Source organism: Budorcas taxicolor, chromosome 5 (genome assembly GCF_023091745.1).
Source record: "Budorcas taxicolor isolate Tak-1 chromosome 5, Takin1.1, whole genome shotgun sequence".
NCBI lineage: Eukaryota > Metazoa > Chordata > Mammalia > Artiodactyla > Bovidae > Budorcas > Budorcas taxicolor.
The window spans coordinates 132519644-132532966 of NC_068914.1; the positions used below are offsets into that span (position 1 = coordinate 132519644).

The window sequence follows — 13323 nt, forward strand, 5'->3', positions numbered from 1 at the left end:
GATGTGAGCTGTAACAAAGTTCTGGCCAGCTTGAAGCCAGTAGAAGTGTTATGCTTCTGAAGATATTCCTTAAGCCTCAGCCTGTGTGAGTTCTGTTTCTTCTTCTTCTTCCCTTCTTCTGTCCTGTTGTAAGGAACAACATCGCCACAACTTACACCATGAAGTCAAGGCCGGTCAAAGCCTAGGTTGCTACATTAACTTTTTATGTAAAAAATAAGCTCCTATCTTACTTAAGCCATCACTATTTTTGTTTTTTTTTTTGTCATCAGTATCTGACTAATTAAAACTACACAGAGACTTAGGTAGAAGACTGAGATGGTAGTGGGAAAATCCATACTGCAGTGAGTTGAGTGGGGAAGTTGTGAGAAGCTTTTGGCAGGAAAGAGGTCTCTGCAGGAGGTCCCTTTGTCTCTTCACTTTAGCAAAACTACATTGTAACTAACTTTTAATCAGGCACCCCTTGTGCTCCTCAATCTCTAGCCAAAGCACACCTTTCAAATGATTTGATCACACAATATCTTACCTAAACTGCCTATTCCTTCCGCAGATCAAAGAAGTAAAAATGAAGAAGTAATTAATCAATCAATCAATTAAGTAATCATCTATTAAGTAATTAATAAATGACCAGATCTCTTTCATAGCTTTCCCTTCAGTGAACAAACTGTGTGAACAATGTAGCGTCTAAAGAAAGATCACAAGAGGTTGACAAGCCTGCCCACTGTGGGGCATGGTAACGACTTTGACACTCTTTCTCAATGATTAACAGATCTCTCCTGTTTTCCCTTCAAAAACTTTTATGGCTAAACAGAATCATGGGAATTGATTTTGGGGGGATAGGAGTCCATCTTCTCCCCCAGATTGTTGACATTCTGATTGAAAGCAGTTTCCTTTCTACTGACAATCGTCTCTCAGGTATTAATTTTTGAGTGGTGAGCAGTTGGACCTGGGGTCAGTAAATAAAGTCTTATTAAATAGTATCAAAATCTTGTAGGCAAAGACATAAAATATATGTTATAGTAAAAAGTTACAAAAAGCTTATTTATTTTCTATGAAACTGCACCTGATTTATTGCTATTCCTATTTCAATATCAATGAGAGCCATGGTAGATAAAACAATGAGTTAATTATTACATAGAAAATATAATCCATTTTTATACATGCTTAGTGGACATTCTTCTTAAGGGGAATACTTATTTAAACATAAAAAATAAAATTCTATGATTAATTTACAAGGAAATGATCATTGATAGCATAGAGCCACTTACTATCCCATGAAGAAATGTGGTAAAGCAGTCAAAATACTTCCAGTTCCCATAACAATGCAACCAATTCCAATTAGCTTCGGTCTGTGTAATTTGGCTCCAAAGTAACTCACAAATACAATCACAAGCAAATTTCCTACAAAGAGAACAAAATTATTTTTTTATGATTCATTATAGCAAACAGTAACTGAGTCCATATTTGTGTCCAAGAGAATAGAAAGCCCAGAATGGATATAAATAAAGCATAAGACATAGTATGTGTATGCTAAGTTGCTTCCCTCGTGTTGGTCTATTTGCGATGCTATGAATTGTAGCCCATCAGGCTCTTGTCTCAATGGGATTCTCCAGGCAAGAATATCGGAGTGGGTTGCCATGCCCTCTTCCAGGGATCAAACCTGCATTTCTTAGGTCTCCTACATTGCCAGGTGAATTCTTTACTACTAGCACCACCTGGGAAGCCCATAAGATGTGGTACCTTTCCTCAAAGATCTGGTAATCTAATCAGGATAATACTCATTTACCTTAGGCCGCTTACTATACAGTTGTATGGTATTAATAATAAATAGACTTGACTTTAGATAAGAGTGAAAGGACTTGAATTACTTGGTGATATGAGTGAAGCAAAATTTGATGAAGAATTTGGAGTTGAGTCGGTTGTATTGGAATGGAGAAAAATGGACAGACTTACTTGAGGAAAGATATTTACTCAATGCATTTTTCATTCACTTTTAGCATTCTTTAAATTCCTATTAAGTACCTTCCATGGTCCTAGAAGCCAGAAGTATAAGAAAAGAATAAACACTGTATGGTATCTGTTCTAAAAGAATGTACATAGCATTGACAAGAGTAGATAAATGAACAGAGGGCTCAGTCCCTGGTTGAGGAATTGGGATCTCACATAGATTATGGCATGGCCAAAGAAAAAGAGCATACTTGTAAAAAATGTATGTAATTTATACAACAGACATAAATTTTGAGTCCTTTCAAATCATTAAAAAGTGGGGAAAAAAGGAAAATGGGCAAAGGCGTTCAGCAACCGGTTCATAAAATAAGAGAAATAATTCAATTTCTCAATAGTTCAATTGCTCAGTAATTATATAAAATCTCATGAGTATTGGAAAAATAAAAATCAAATGAAGACAACAAAGCAATATACTCAATGTTCTTAAAAAACAAACAAACAAGCAATTTTAACCCCCAGTTCTATATCTTGTTAAACAGTCTGCCCATTTTCCTTTTCCCCCACTTTTTAATGGTTTGAAGGGACTCAAAGTTTATGTCTGTTTTATAGACTACATATTTTTTTTACGAGTATGCTCTGTTTCTTTGGCCATGCCATACTCTGTCAGGGGACGTTCAACTTTAAGGGATTCAGTATGTTGTTTTCTTCCTTTGTGTGCTGTTTCTCAAGGACTCTCTTTTCCTTATCAGTTCCTGGATAACAGGAATGAGCAGAGCTGCATGCAGTTCTCAGGACTGAGATCATGGGAAAGAGCACCTGCTTGGATTTCCTTCAGTGACTCCCTTCAGTGACCTTTTAGGACTATCCATTTTGTTGCAACTGGTGGAATTTCATTCTTTTTAACAGCTGAGTAATCATTTTATTGCAGATATATAAGCATGTGTTTCTGCAAATAAAGTACCCTTGTTTCACTCGAGACTTGTGTCCCCTGCATCCTTCTTCTCGTCGACTCCAGTCCCCAGGTCCTGGTCTACAAAGATCGTGACAATTGGTGCCTGAACAGGGACCTGGTGAATGCCCTTGGCAAGCGGACGGAACGACTGTTAGGACCTACAGAGGTTGGTAATTGAGGGGTTATGGGACAAACGGCTGGAAAGCCCCACCACTTTTCTACTTTACTTCAACATTTATTTAAGGTTCAAGGACTTTTGGTTTCACATCAACAGATAGAGGCTTGTCTCCAAACAGTGGTTGTATATAATCCTTTGTTCCCTGATGAAGACAGTTTCAATTTAAAAATTTGGAACTGGGTTAAAAAAAAAAATGTTGAAGGAGCCACAAGACTGGGTGGTGTCATCTGCATATCTGAGGTTATTGATATTTCTCCTGGCAATCTTGATTCCAGCTTGTGTTTCTTCCAGTCCAGCGTTTCTCATGATGTACTCTGCATATAAGTTAAATAAGCAGGGTGACAATATACAGCCTTGATGTACTCCTTTTCCTATTTGGAACCAGTCTGTTGTTCCATGTCCAGTTCTAACTGTTGCTTCCTGACCTGCATACAGATTTCTCAAGAGGCAGGTCAGGTGGTCTGGTATTCCCATCTCTTTCAGAATTTTCCACAGTTTATTGTGATCCACACAGTCAAAGGCTTTGGCATAGTCAATAAAGCAGAAATAGATGTTTTTCTGGAACTCTCTTGCTTTTTCCATGATCCAGCAGGTGTTGGCAATTTGATCTCTGGTTCCTCTGCCTTTTCTAAAACCAGATTGAACATCAGGGAGTTCATGGTTCACGTATTGCTGAAGTCTGGCTTGGAGAATTTTGAGCATTACTATGCATGACCAAATATAAATATCAAAATTAATGACAAAATATTTTCTGGTCTTCTTGATACTGGATCCAATATTACCATTATTTCCAAACATTTATGGCCTAAATCTTGGCCTATACAGAGAATTTCTTGCCAAATTGCAGGAGTTTCTCAAACCAAAGTACAAGAGGTTTATCAAAGTGTCCAAATATATCCATGTGAGGGACCAGAAGGCCAGCCTACAACATTAAAACCTTATGTGATAGATGCACCCCTTAATTTAATAGAAAGAGATTTACTCATACAATGACAAACTCAAATATATATTGCACATTTTCCCTAGGAGCCACTGCTCATTTAACAAACAATACAATTATTAAAATAACTTAGAAAAATGACGAGCCTATTTAGACAGAGCAATGGCCCTTTACAAAAGAGAAATTAGAGGCACAGAAGAACTGTAAAAAAAGATCTTCACAACCTGGATAATCACGATGGTGTGATCACTCATCTAGAGCCAGACATCTTGGAATGTGAAGTCAAGCGGGCCTTAGAAAGCATCACTATGAACAAAGCTAGTGGAGGTGATGGAATTCCAGTTGAGCTATTTCAAATCCTGAAAGATGATGCTATGAAAGTGCTGCACTCAATATGCCAGCACATTTTGAAAACTCAGCAGTGGCCACAGGACTGGAAAAGGTCAGTTTTCATTCCAATCCCGAAGAAAGGCAATGCCAAAGAATGCTCAAACTACCTCACAATTGCACTCATCTCACATGATAGTAAAGTAATGCTCAAAATTCTTGAAGCCAGGCTTCAGCAATACATGAACCATGAACTTCTAGATGTTCAAGCTGGTTTGAGAAAAGGCAGAGGAACCAGAGATCAAATTGCCAACATCTGCTGGATCATGGAAAAAGCAAGAGAGTTCCAGAAAAACATCTATTTCTGCTTTATTGACTATGCCAAAGCCTTTGACTGTGTGGATCACAATAAACTGTGGAAAATTCTGAAAGAGATGGGAATACCAGACCACCTGACCTGCCTCTTGAGAAATCTGTATGCAGGTCAGGAAGCAACAGTTAGAACTGGACATGGAACAACAGACTGGTTCCAAATAGGAAAAGGAGTACATCAAGGCTGTATATTGTCACCCTGCTTATTTAACTTATATGCAGAGTACATCATGAGAAACGCTGGACTGGAAGAAACACAAGCTGGAATCAAGATTGCCAGGAGAAATATCAATAACCTCAGATATGCAGATGACACCACCCTTATGGCAGAAAGTGAAGAGGAACTAAAAAGCCTCTTGATGAAAGTGAAAGAGGAGAGTGAAAAAGTCGGCTTAAAGCTCAACATTCAGAAAATGAAGATCATGGCATCCGGTCCCATCACTTCATGGGAAATAGATGCAGAAACAGTGGAAACAGTATCAGACTTTATTTTTTTGGGCCCCAAAATCACTGCAGATGGTGATTGCAGCCATGAAATTGAAAGACGCTTACTCCTTGGAAGAAAAGTTATGACCAACCTAGATAGTATATTTTAAAGCAGAGACATTACTTTGCCGACTAAGATCCGTCTAGTCAAGGCTATGGTTTTTCCTGTGGTCATGTATGGATGTGAGAGTTGGACTGTGAAGAAGGCTGACCGCCGAAGAATTGATCCTTTTGAACTGTGGTGTTGGAGAAGACTCTTGAGGGTCCCTTGGACTGCAAGGAGATCCAACCAGTCCATTCTGAAGGAGATCAGCCCTGGGATTTCTTTGGAAGGAATGATGCTAAAGCTGAAGCTCCAGTACTTTGGCCACCTCATGCGAAGAGTTGACTCACTGGAAAAGACTCTGATGCTGGGAGAGATTGGGGGCAGGAGGAGAAGGGGACAACAGAGGATGAGATGTCTGGATGGCGTCGCTGACTCGATGGACATGAGTCTGAGTGAACTCCGGGAACTGGTGATGGACAGGGAGGCCTAGCGTGCTGTGATTCATGGGGTTGCAAAGAGTCGGACATGACTGAGCGACTGAACTGAACTGAAGAAACTTATAGATACACAATTGAAATCAAAGCGTATTGATAAATCTTGTTCCCCTTGGAATTCTCCCACCATGTGTCAATATTATGTAACCAAAGCCCTTAAACCTATGAGAAAATAATTTCCTAACTGTCTTGTTATTCATTATATAGATGATATATTGTTTTCAGCTCCATCTGTTTTAGAAACTCAACAGATGTTTGACATAACTCAACAATGCTTGAAAGCTTCTGGATTAATCATTGCCCCTAAAAAGATTCAAACATCTACATCTTACTATTAGTTAAGATTTGTTGTTACTAGACAATGTATTACTCTCCAACTAATACAGATTCATATTAATAAATTATCAACCTTGAATGATTTTCAAAAACTTTTAGGCTATATAAATTGGATTAAACCCCCTTTAGACATTGCAAATTATCAACTGACTAATTTATTTAACACTTTAAAAAGAGATCCCAATTTAAATAGCCCTAATTCACTTTCACAAGAGATACAAGAAGAACTCTATTTAATATAAAATAAATTGCAAAAGCAATTTCTTACTCGTATTAGACTTGATTTACCTCTAGAGTTATTTATACTCCCCTCTCTCCATTCTCCCACAGGACTTCTTACCCAACAAAAATACCCAATAGAATGGATTTATACCCATGTTAGAGGGACAAGGTCACTTACACCCTATCTTGATTTGATCACTCTAATCATTATCAATGAAAAAAATAGAGCTAGGACTCTAATTGGCTCCAATCCTCATAAAATTGTAGTACCTATTAATAAATCTCAATTGGAGAACACATTACAAACTTCTATCAATTTCCAAATAGCCTTTCTGAAATATTTTGGAAAATTTTCATTTCATTATCCTTCTAACAAACTTTAAAATTTCTTCAAAAATACTGAATTTATTATCTCTCACATTGTCACATCACAACCTATACCTCAAACTGATGTTTTTTATACAGATGGGACTAAACACACCAAAACTTCATTCTGGTCTCTCAAAAAATATAAAGTCTTTTGTACTAAATTTCACTCTGCTCAACAAAACGAATTATATGCTCTCATTCAGGTTGTTCACCTACATTCTTATCCTATTAATATAGTTTCTAACTCCTTATATTCAGTTTTTGTATTAAAAAAAATAAAAACTTCTACCATAAATTCTAATCAATCTATTATCCAACAACTTTTTCTTAATCTACAATCTATTGTTAAAAACCACACTTCCCCCATTTCTGTTACCCATATTCGAACACATTCTTGTCTTCCTGGCCCGATGGCTCACGACAATAAATAAACTGATAAGCTTGTCTCTTTTGCTACTCCTGAAGAGCAACGTGCTCTATTACACGATAATGCTGGCTCACTACATCAAATTTGGACAATTCCATACTGATATGCTAAAAATAATCATTAATAATTGCTCTACTTGTAGGCCCCTACATCTTTGACCCATTGCACAAGATATCAATCCTTGAGGATTACAACCCAATAAACTATGACAAATGGATGTAACTCATTGCCCTGAACTTTCTCCCTCTTCCTTCTTACATGTCTCACTCGATACAAATTCTTCTTTTATATGGGCCACACTTCTCCAAGGTGAAACTACATGACACGTTATAACCCACCTTTTAGCTCGGTTTACAGTAGTGAGAACACCTAGTTCTATAAAAACAGACACTGGCCCTGCCTGTATTTCTAGACACTTCAAACAATTTTTACATTCATTCTCTATTAAACATATTACAGACATTCCTTATAATTCACAAACACAGGACATAATTAAATGAGCACATCATACACTGAAACTACAGATAAAAAAAACTTAAAAGGGGGGAATACACAGGAACACTTCTATCTTCCTTATCCAGAGCAGACTTTACTAGATTCCAACACAATATATTCTTTAATCCTATCACTATTGTTAATACAGCTTTATTTGTTTTAAATTTTTTAAACTTACTGCTAGGAGATATTTTGACAAAAGCAGAAAAATATTTCGAGGCATTGAAGGATACCTCCCTTCCTCTGCCCATTTGGTATCAAGACAGGTTGACTAAACAATGAAAATCTGGAAAATTAGTATCACAGGGGAAAGGGTATGCTTGTATTTCTCCAGATGTATCCAACGAAATCAGTTGGCTCCCTCTTTGGAAGATCTGCCCTAGGGGAGCCACCAGTGTTCAAGATAGAGAAGAAATGGCAAAATCCCCAGGAGGAGGAGATTCCAGTACAAGCTATGGTGGCTTAAAAAATTTTCCAAGAAACGCTGCACTCGACGTCATCAACCTTATGATCTCCATACTTGGGGACAGATAAAAACCCTTCAATCAAGATGAAAATCTGGTTTCTCAACAGGGAATGCCTTGGAATCCTGAAAATATTTTTGTTGCTATGCTTGCTTTGCTTGCTTTTGCATCCCCCGCTCAGGCTGACTTGATTAATCACACTTATTGGGCTTATATACCTAATCCCCCTTTATTACAGGTTGTAAAATGGACAGATATAGGATTGATCATATCCACTAATGACTCAGTACATATGCCTCCTCCTTGGAGCTTGGAGGGGCCCTCTCATCCTGAGGAAGAAGGAAGACTAATTAACATTTCTCTAGGCTATGAAATCCTTCCTTTATGCATGGGCCCAGCAGAATTATGTATTAATGTTAATCGACAAATGTGGTCTTTCCTCCTGCCTCCAAAAAAGAACTTCCACACATTGCTTGGACTGTTCACTGCCCTGTCCTTTTATGAGAACCATGTCAATACTACCAAAACTCTAGGAAAAGGACAAAAATTGGAATGTAAGGGGTTTACCTATAAGGACTTTAAATATACTCCTGTTTATTGGGATAGATGTTAAGCTAAATCAGGGAAATTAATGTTCATGGCCAATTACACCATTGTTGATTGGGGACCCCATGGTATGTGGCTATCTAACTGCTCAGATGATATTAACAGTACTATGTGTGATTATGTTACTCAAGTAACATGGAAGATTACCAACAGTTCAGTGGAACACTTCCATGACAAAGAACTCTTTGGCTGGCTTGGCGGTGGAAAGGCACCTCCTTGCCCTCAAATCATCCTCAACAAACGGATTGGGCCTAAACAATGGGACATCGGGAAACTTGCTGCAAGTACTGAAAAACTTGGAACTTGGACTGGATATTTCACAGGGACCAATCATAGTCATAGTAACTATTCCTTCCATTATAATCATTCATATTTTATACAAGCTTGTGTTCCCTTTCCTTTTGTTATAACCATAGGAAACTTACAATTTAATAAGACTTTACATTCTGTGTCTTGTATAGATTGCAAATTGTATGCTTGTCTTAATTCCTCTATTTTTCTAAAAAACGAATCCCTTTTGATTCTTCGATCTCGACATAGTCTGTGGTTGCCAGTAGATCTCCAACGACCCTGGAAAGAGGGTCCCATGGCAGGACTTGCCTCCTGGTTACTCACTAAATTACTCTGATGATCTAAGCGATTCATTGGATGGTAAATTCTTGGCATTTTGGGGTTATTAGCCATTTGCACCACTGCTGCTGTTGCAGATATTGCTTTACAAACTTCAATTCAAACACAAAACTTCATTCAAAATTGGAATAAAGATGCTCATACTCTATGGGTCACTCAGGTTCAGATAGATGAAAAAGTTCAAGATAAATATCAGGAATTAGAAACAGTCATCCACTGGGTTGGAGATCAATTAATAGATTTACAAAAACAAGTATTATTAAATTGTGATTGTAATTCTACTCAATTTTGTATCACTCCTGTTCAGTTCAATGATAGTGCTTACAACTGGGAACAAATCAAATTTCATTTACAAGATATACATAATAATGCTTCCCTAAATGTACAATTATTGCACAGTAAATCTTTGAAACCTTCTCTAAGAGTCTACTCTCTTCCAACAATTTGAAAACCTTAGCTAAACAGCTAGCTGATCAATTATCTGGGCTAGACCCTCAAAGATGGTTTCAAAACATTACACATAGTATTGGGTCTGGAACTATAATTCTGATAATTATCCTGGTGATTCTATTTGTAGTATACTGATACTTTTCAACTAAAATTGTTCAAACTAAACAAACTCAATTGGTCAGAGCCATTTTCACAAAAGTATCTAGAGTCACCCCCATTTATGAAAAAATAAAAAAGGGGGAATTGTCAGGGGACGTTCAACTTTAAGGGAGCCAATATGTTGTTTTATTCCTTTGTGTGCTGTTTCTTAAGGACTCTCTGTTCCTTATCAGTTCCTGGATAACAGGAACAAGCAGAGATGCACGCAGCAGTTCTCAGGACTGAGATCATGGTAAAGAGCATCTGCTTGGATTCCCTTCAGTGACTCCCTTCAATGATCTTTTAGGTCCATTTTGTCACAACTGGTGGAATTTAATTCATTTTAATGGCTGAGTAATCATTTTATTGCAGATATATAAGCATGCTTTTCTGCAAATACAGTACCCTTGTTTCACTTGAGACTTGTGTCCCCTGCGTCCTTCTTCTTTTCAACTCCAGTCCCCAGGTCCTGTTCTACAAAGACCGTGACAATGCTCCATGTGGGATTGCAATTCCTCAACCAGGGATTGAACCCTCTGTTCATTTATCTCTTTTGTCAGTGGTATGTACGTTCTTTTAGAGCAGATACCATACAGTGTTTATTCTTTTCTTATACTTCTGGCTTCTAGGACCATGAAAGGTACTTTATAAGAATTTAAAGAATGCTACTTCATGGGAAATAGATGGAGAAACACTGGAAACAGTGTCAGACTTTATTTTTTTTGGCTCTAAAATCACTGTAGATGGTGATTGCAGCCATGAAATTAAAGGATGCTTACTCCTTGGAAGGAAAGTTATGACCAACCTAGACAGTATATTCGAAAGCAGAGACATTACTTTGCCAACTAAGGTCCATCTAGTCAAGGCTATGGTTTTCCCAGTGGTCATGTATGGATGTGAGAGTTGGACTGTGAAGAAAGCTGAGTGCCGAAGAATTGATGCTTTTGAACTGTGGTGTTGGAGAAGACTCTTGAGAGTCCCTTGGACTGCAAGGAGGTCCCACCAGTCCATCCTAAAGGAGATTAGTCCTGGGTGTTCATTGGAAGGACTGATGCCGAAACTCCAATACTTTGGCCACCTCATGTGGAGAGTTGACTCACTGAAAAAGACTCTGATGCTGGGAGGGATTGGGGGCAGGAGGAGAAGGGGCGACAGAGGATGAGATGGCTGGATGGCATCACCGACTTGATCGACATGAGTTTGAGTGAACGCTGGGAGTTGGTGATGGACAGGGAGGCCTGGCATGCTGTGATTTATGGGGTCTCAAAGAATCGGACACAACTGAGGGACTGAACTGAACTGAACTGAAAGGTGAATGAAAAATGCATTGAGTAAATATCTTTCCTGAAGTGTTTTTGTCCTACAGCTATTTAGCTGTAGGAAAAACAGCTAAAGATGTCAACATTCACAGATAGTACGTTGTGTCCTAGGAATGCATTTAAACAGCTTTGAAACTGCAGGGGGACATGTGTTTGTGAACCTGGAATTGGGATATGATGGCTCAGATAGTAAAGAATCAGTCTGCAATGCAAGACACCTGGGTTTGATTCCTGGGTTGCAAAGATCCCCCTGGAGAAAGGAATGACTACCCACTCCAGTAATCTTGGAGAACTCTAGGGACAGAGGCACCTAGTGGGCTACAGTCCATGGAGTCACAAAGAGTCAGACACAACTGACTAACACTTTTACTTTTTTCAAACAGTAGAAGCTGACAAACATTGCTTCAAAACTGTTCCTTCCTCCCTAAATCATCAGAATCATAGTCCTCTCTCCAACCTTTTTTTGCACTAGTGAATCTTGAGAAAAGGAAGGTTAAAACCCTGCAAAATATTAGTTCACAGACCGTGAGCGTGTGTAAATCAGAGCTGTTTAACCTCTATGCTTTTGACATTTTGGACTAGGTAATTCTTTGGTTTGGAGCTGCCTTGGGCATTGCGGGATGTTTGAAGGCATCTCTGGCCTCCACCACTAGATGCCAGTACCATTCCCTAACCCTCGGTGATGACAACCAAAATGTCTGCAGATACTACCAAATTGCCATGGCAGGGGAGTGGGGATCCTTACCTCTGGTTAAGGATCAGTAGTGGAGAGCATATATTAACAGTTTTCACTCCTGCAATTCTGATTACTAAATAATCAAAATGCATATAAAACTTACCAATTTCAAAGCTTCCATCAATTAAGCCAACAGTAGAAGATGATATGTCAAATCTCCTTTCTATTTGAGTGATGGAACTTTTCATAATGATTGCACCCAGTGCCTTAGAAATAAAGCTGAGTGACAGGGCTGCCAAAAACATCTAAGGAAAAGCAGGAAAGGGAAAAATGATTAATCATAAGATCCCATAGTGCTTACATATATATACAGAATTTGAAACGCTCTCTTCTTAGTATTGTATGTGTGTGCATGTGTGTGTTAAAAGAATACTCACTTTCTTCTATTTCAATTGGTACTTGTTAGTCCTTTTAACATTAACATAACTATATCCATAAAGCATCATTTTCTAACTTGATTACAGCTTCAGATTATTAGAGTAGGACAAAGTTGAATTTTTCTTTAAGTTAATGTCATTAGTTGATTTCTCAGTTCAGTTCAGTTCATTCGCTAAGCCGTGTTCAACTCTTTGTGACCCCATGAACCGCAGCACGCCAGGCCTCCCTGGCCATCACCATCTCCCGGAGTTCACTCAGACTCACGTCCATCGAGTCCGTGATGCCATCCAGCCATCTCATCCTCTGTCATCCCCTTATCCTCCTGCCCTCAATCTTTCAATGCATCAGGATCTTTTCAAGTGAGTCAGCTCTTCACATCAGGTGGCCAAAGTATCAGAGTTTCAGCTTAAACATCAGTCCTTTCAATGAATATTCAGGACTGATTTCATTTAGGATAGACTGTTTGGATCACCTTGCAGTCCAAGGGACTCTCAAGAGTCTTCTCCAACACCACAGTTCAAAAGCATCAATTCTTCAGTGCTCAGCTTTCTTCACAGCCCAACTCTCACATCCATACATGACTACTGGAAAAACCATAGCCTTGACTAGATGGACCTTTGTTGACAAAGTAATGCCTCTGCTTTTTAAGATGCTATCTAGGTTGGTCATAACTTTCCTTCCAAGGAGTAAGCATCTTTTAATTTCATGGCTGCAATCACCACCTGCAGTGATTTTGGAGTACAAAAAAATAAAGTCACCCACTGTTTCCCCATCTATTTGCCATTAAGTGATGGGATTAGATGCCATGATCTTAGTTTTCTGAATGTTGAACTTTAAGCCAACTTTTTCACTCTCTTCTTTCACTTTCGTCAAGAGGCTCTTTAGTTTTTCTTCACTTTCTGCCATAAGGGTGGTGTCATCTGCATATGTGAGGTTATTGATATTTCTCTTGGCAATCTTGATTCCAGCTTGTGCTTCACCCAGACCAGCATTTCTCATGATGTACTCTGCGTA

General features: G+C 38.5%; 1 protein-coding gene across 1 annotated transcript in view; it reads right to left on the bottom strand.

The window, feature by feature from the left end:
• The window catches only part of LOC128047740 (solute carrier organic anion transporter family member 1B3-like), a 73934-nt gene that overhangs the window by 30336 nt on the left and 30275 nt on the right, over nt 1–13323 (bottom strand). The window contains exons 2-3 of the mRNA XM_052640096.1: nt 12035–12176; nt 1266–1398 (exon numbers count right to left, since the gene is read on the bottom strand). Of these exons, the coding sequence (XP_052496056.1) occupies nt 1266–1398; nt 12035–12176 (275 nt within the window). The remainder of the gene's footprint in view (nt 1–1265; nt 1399–12034; nt 12177–13323) is intronic.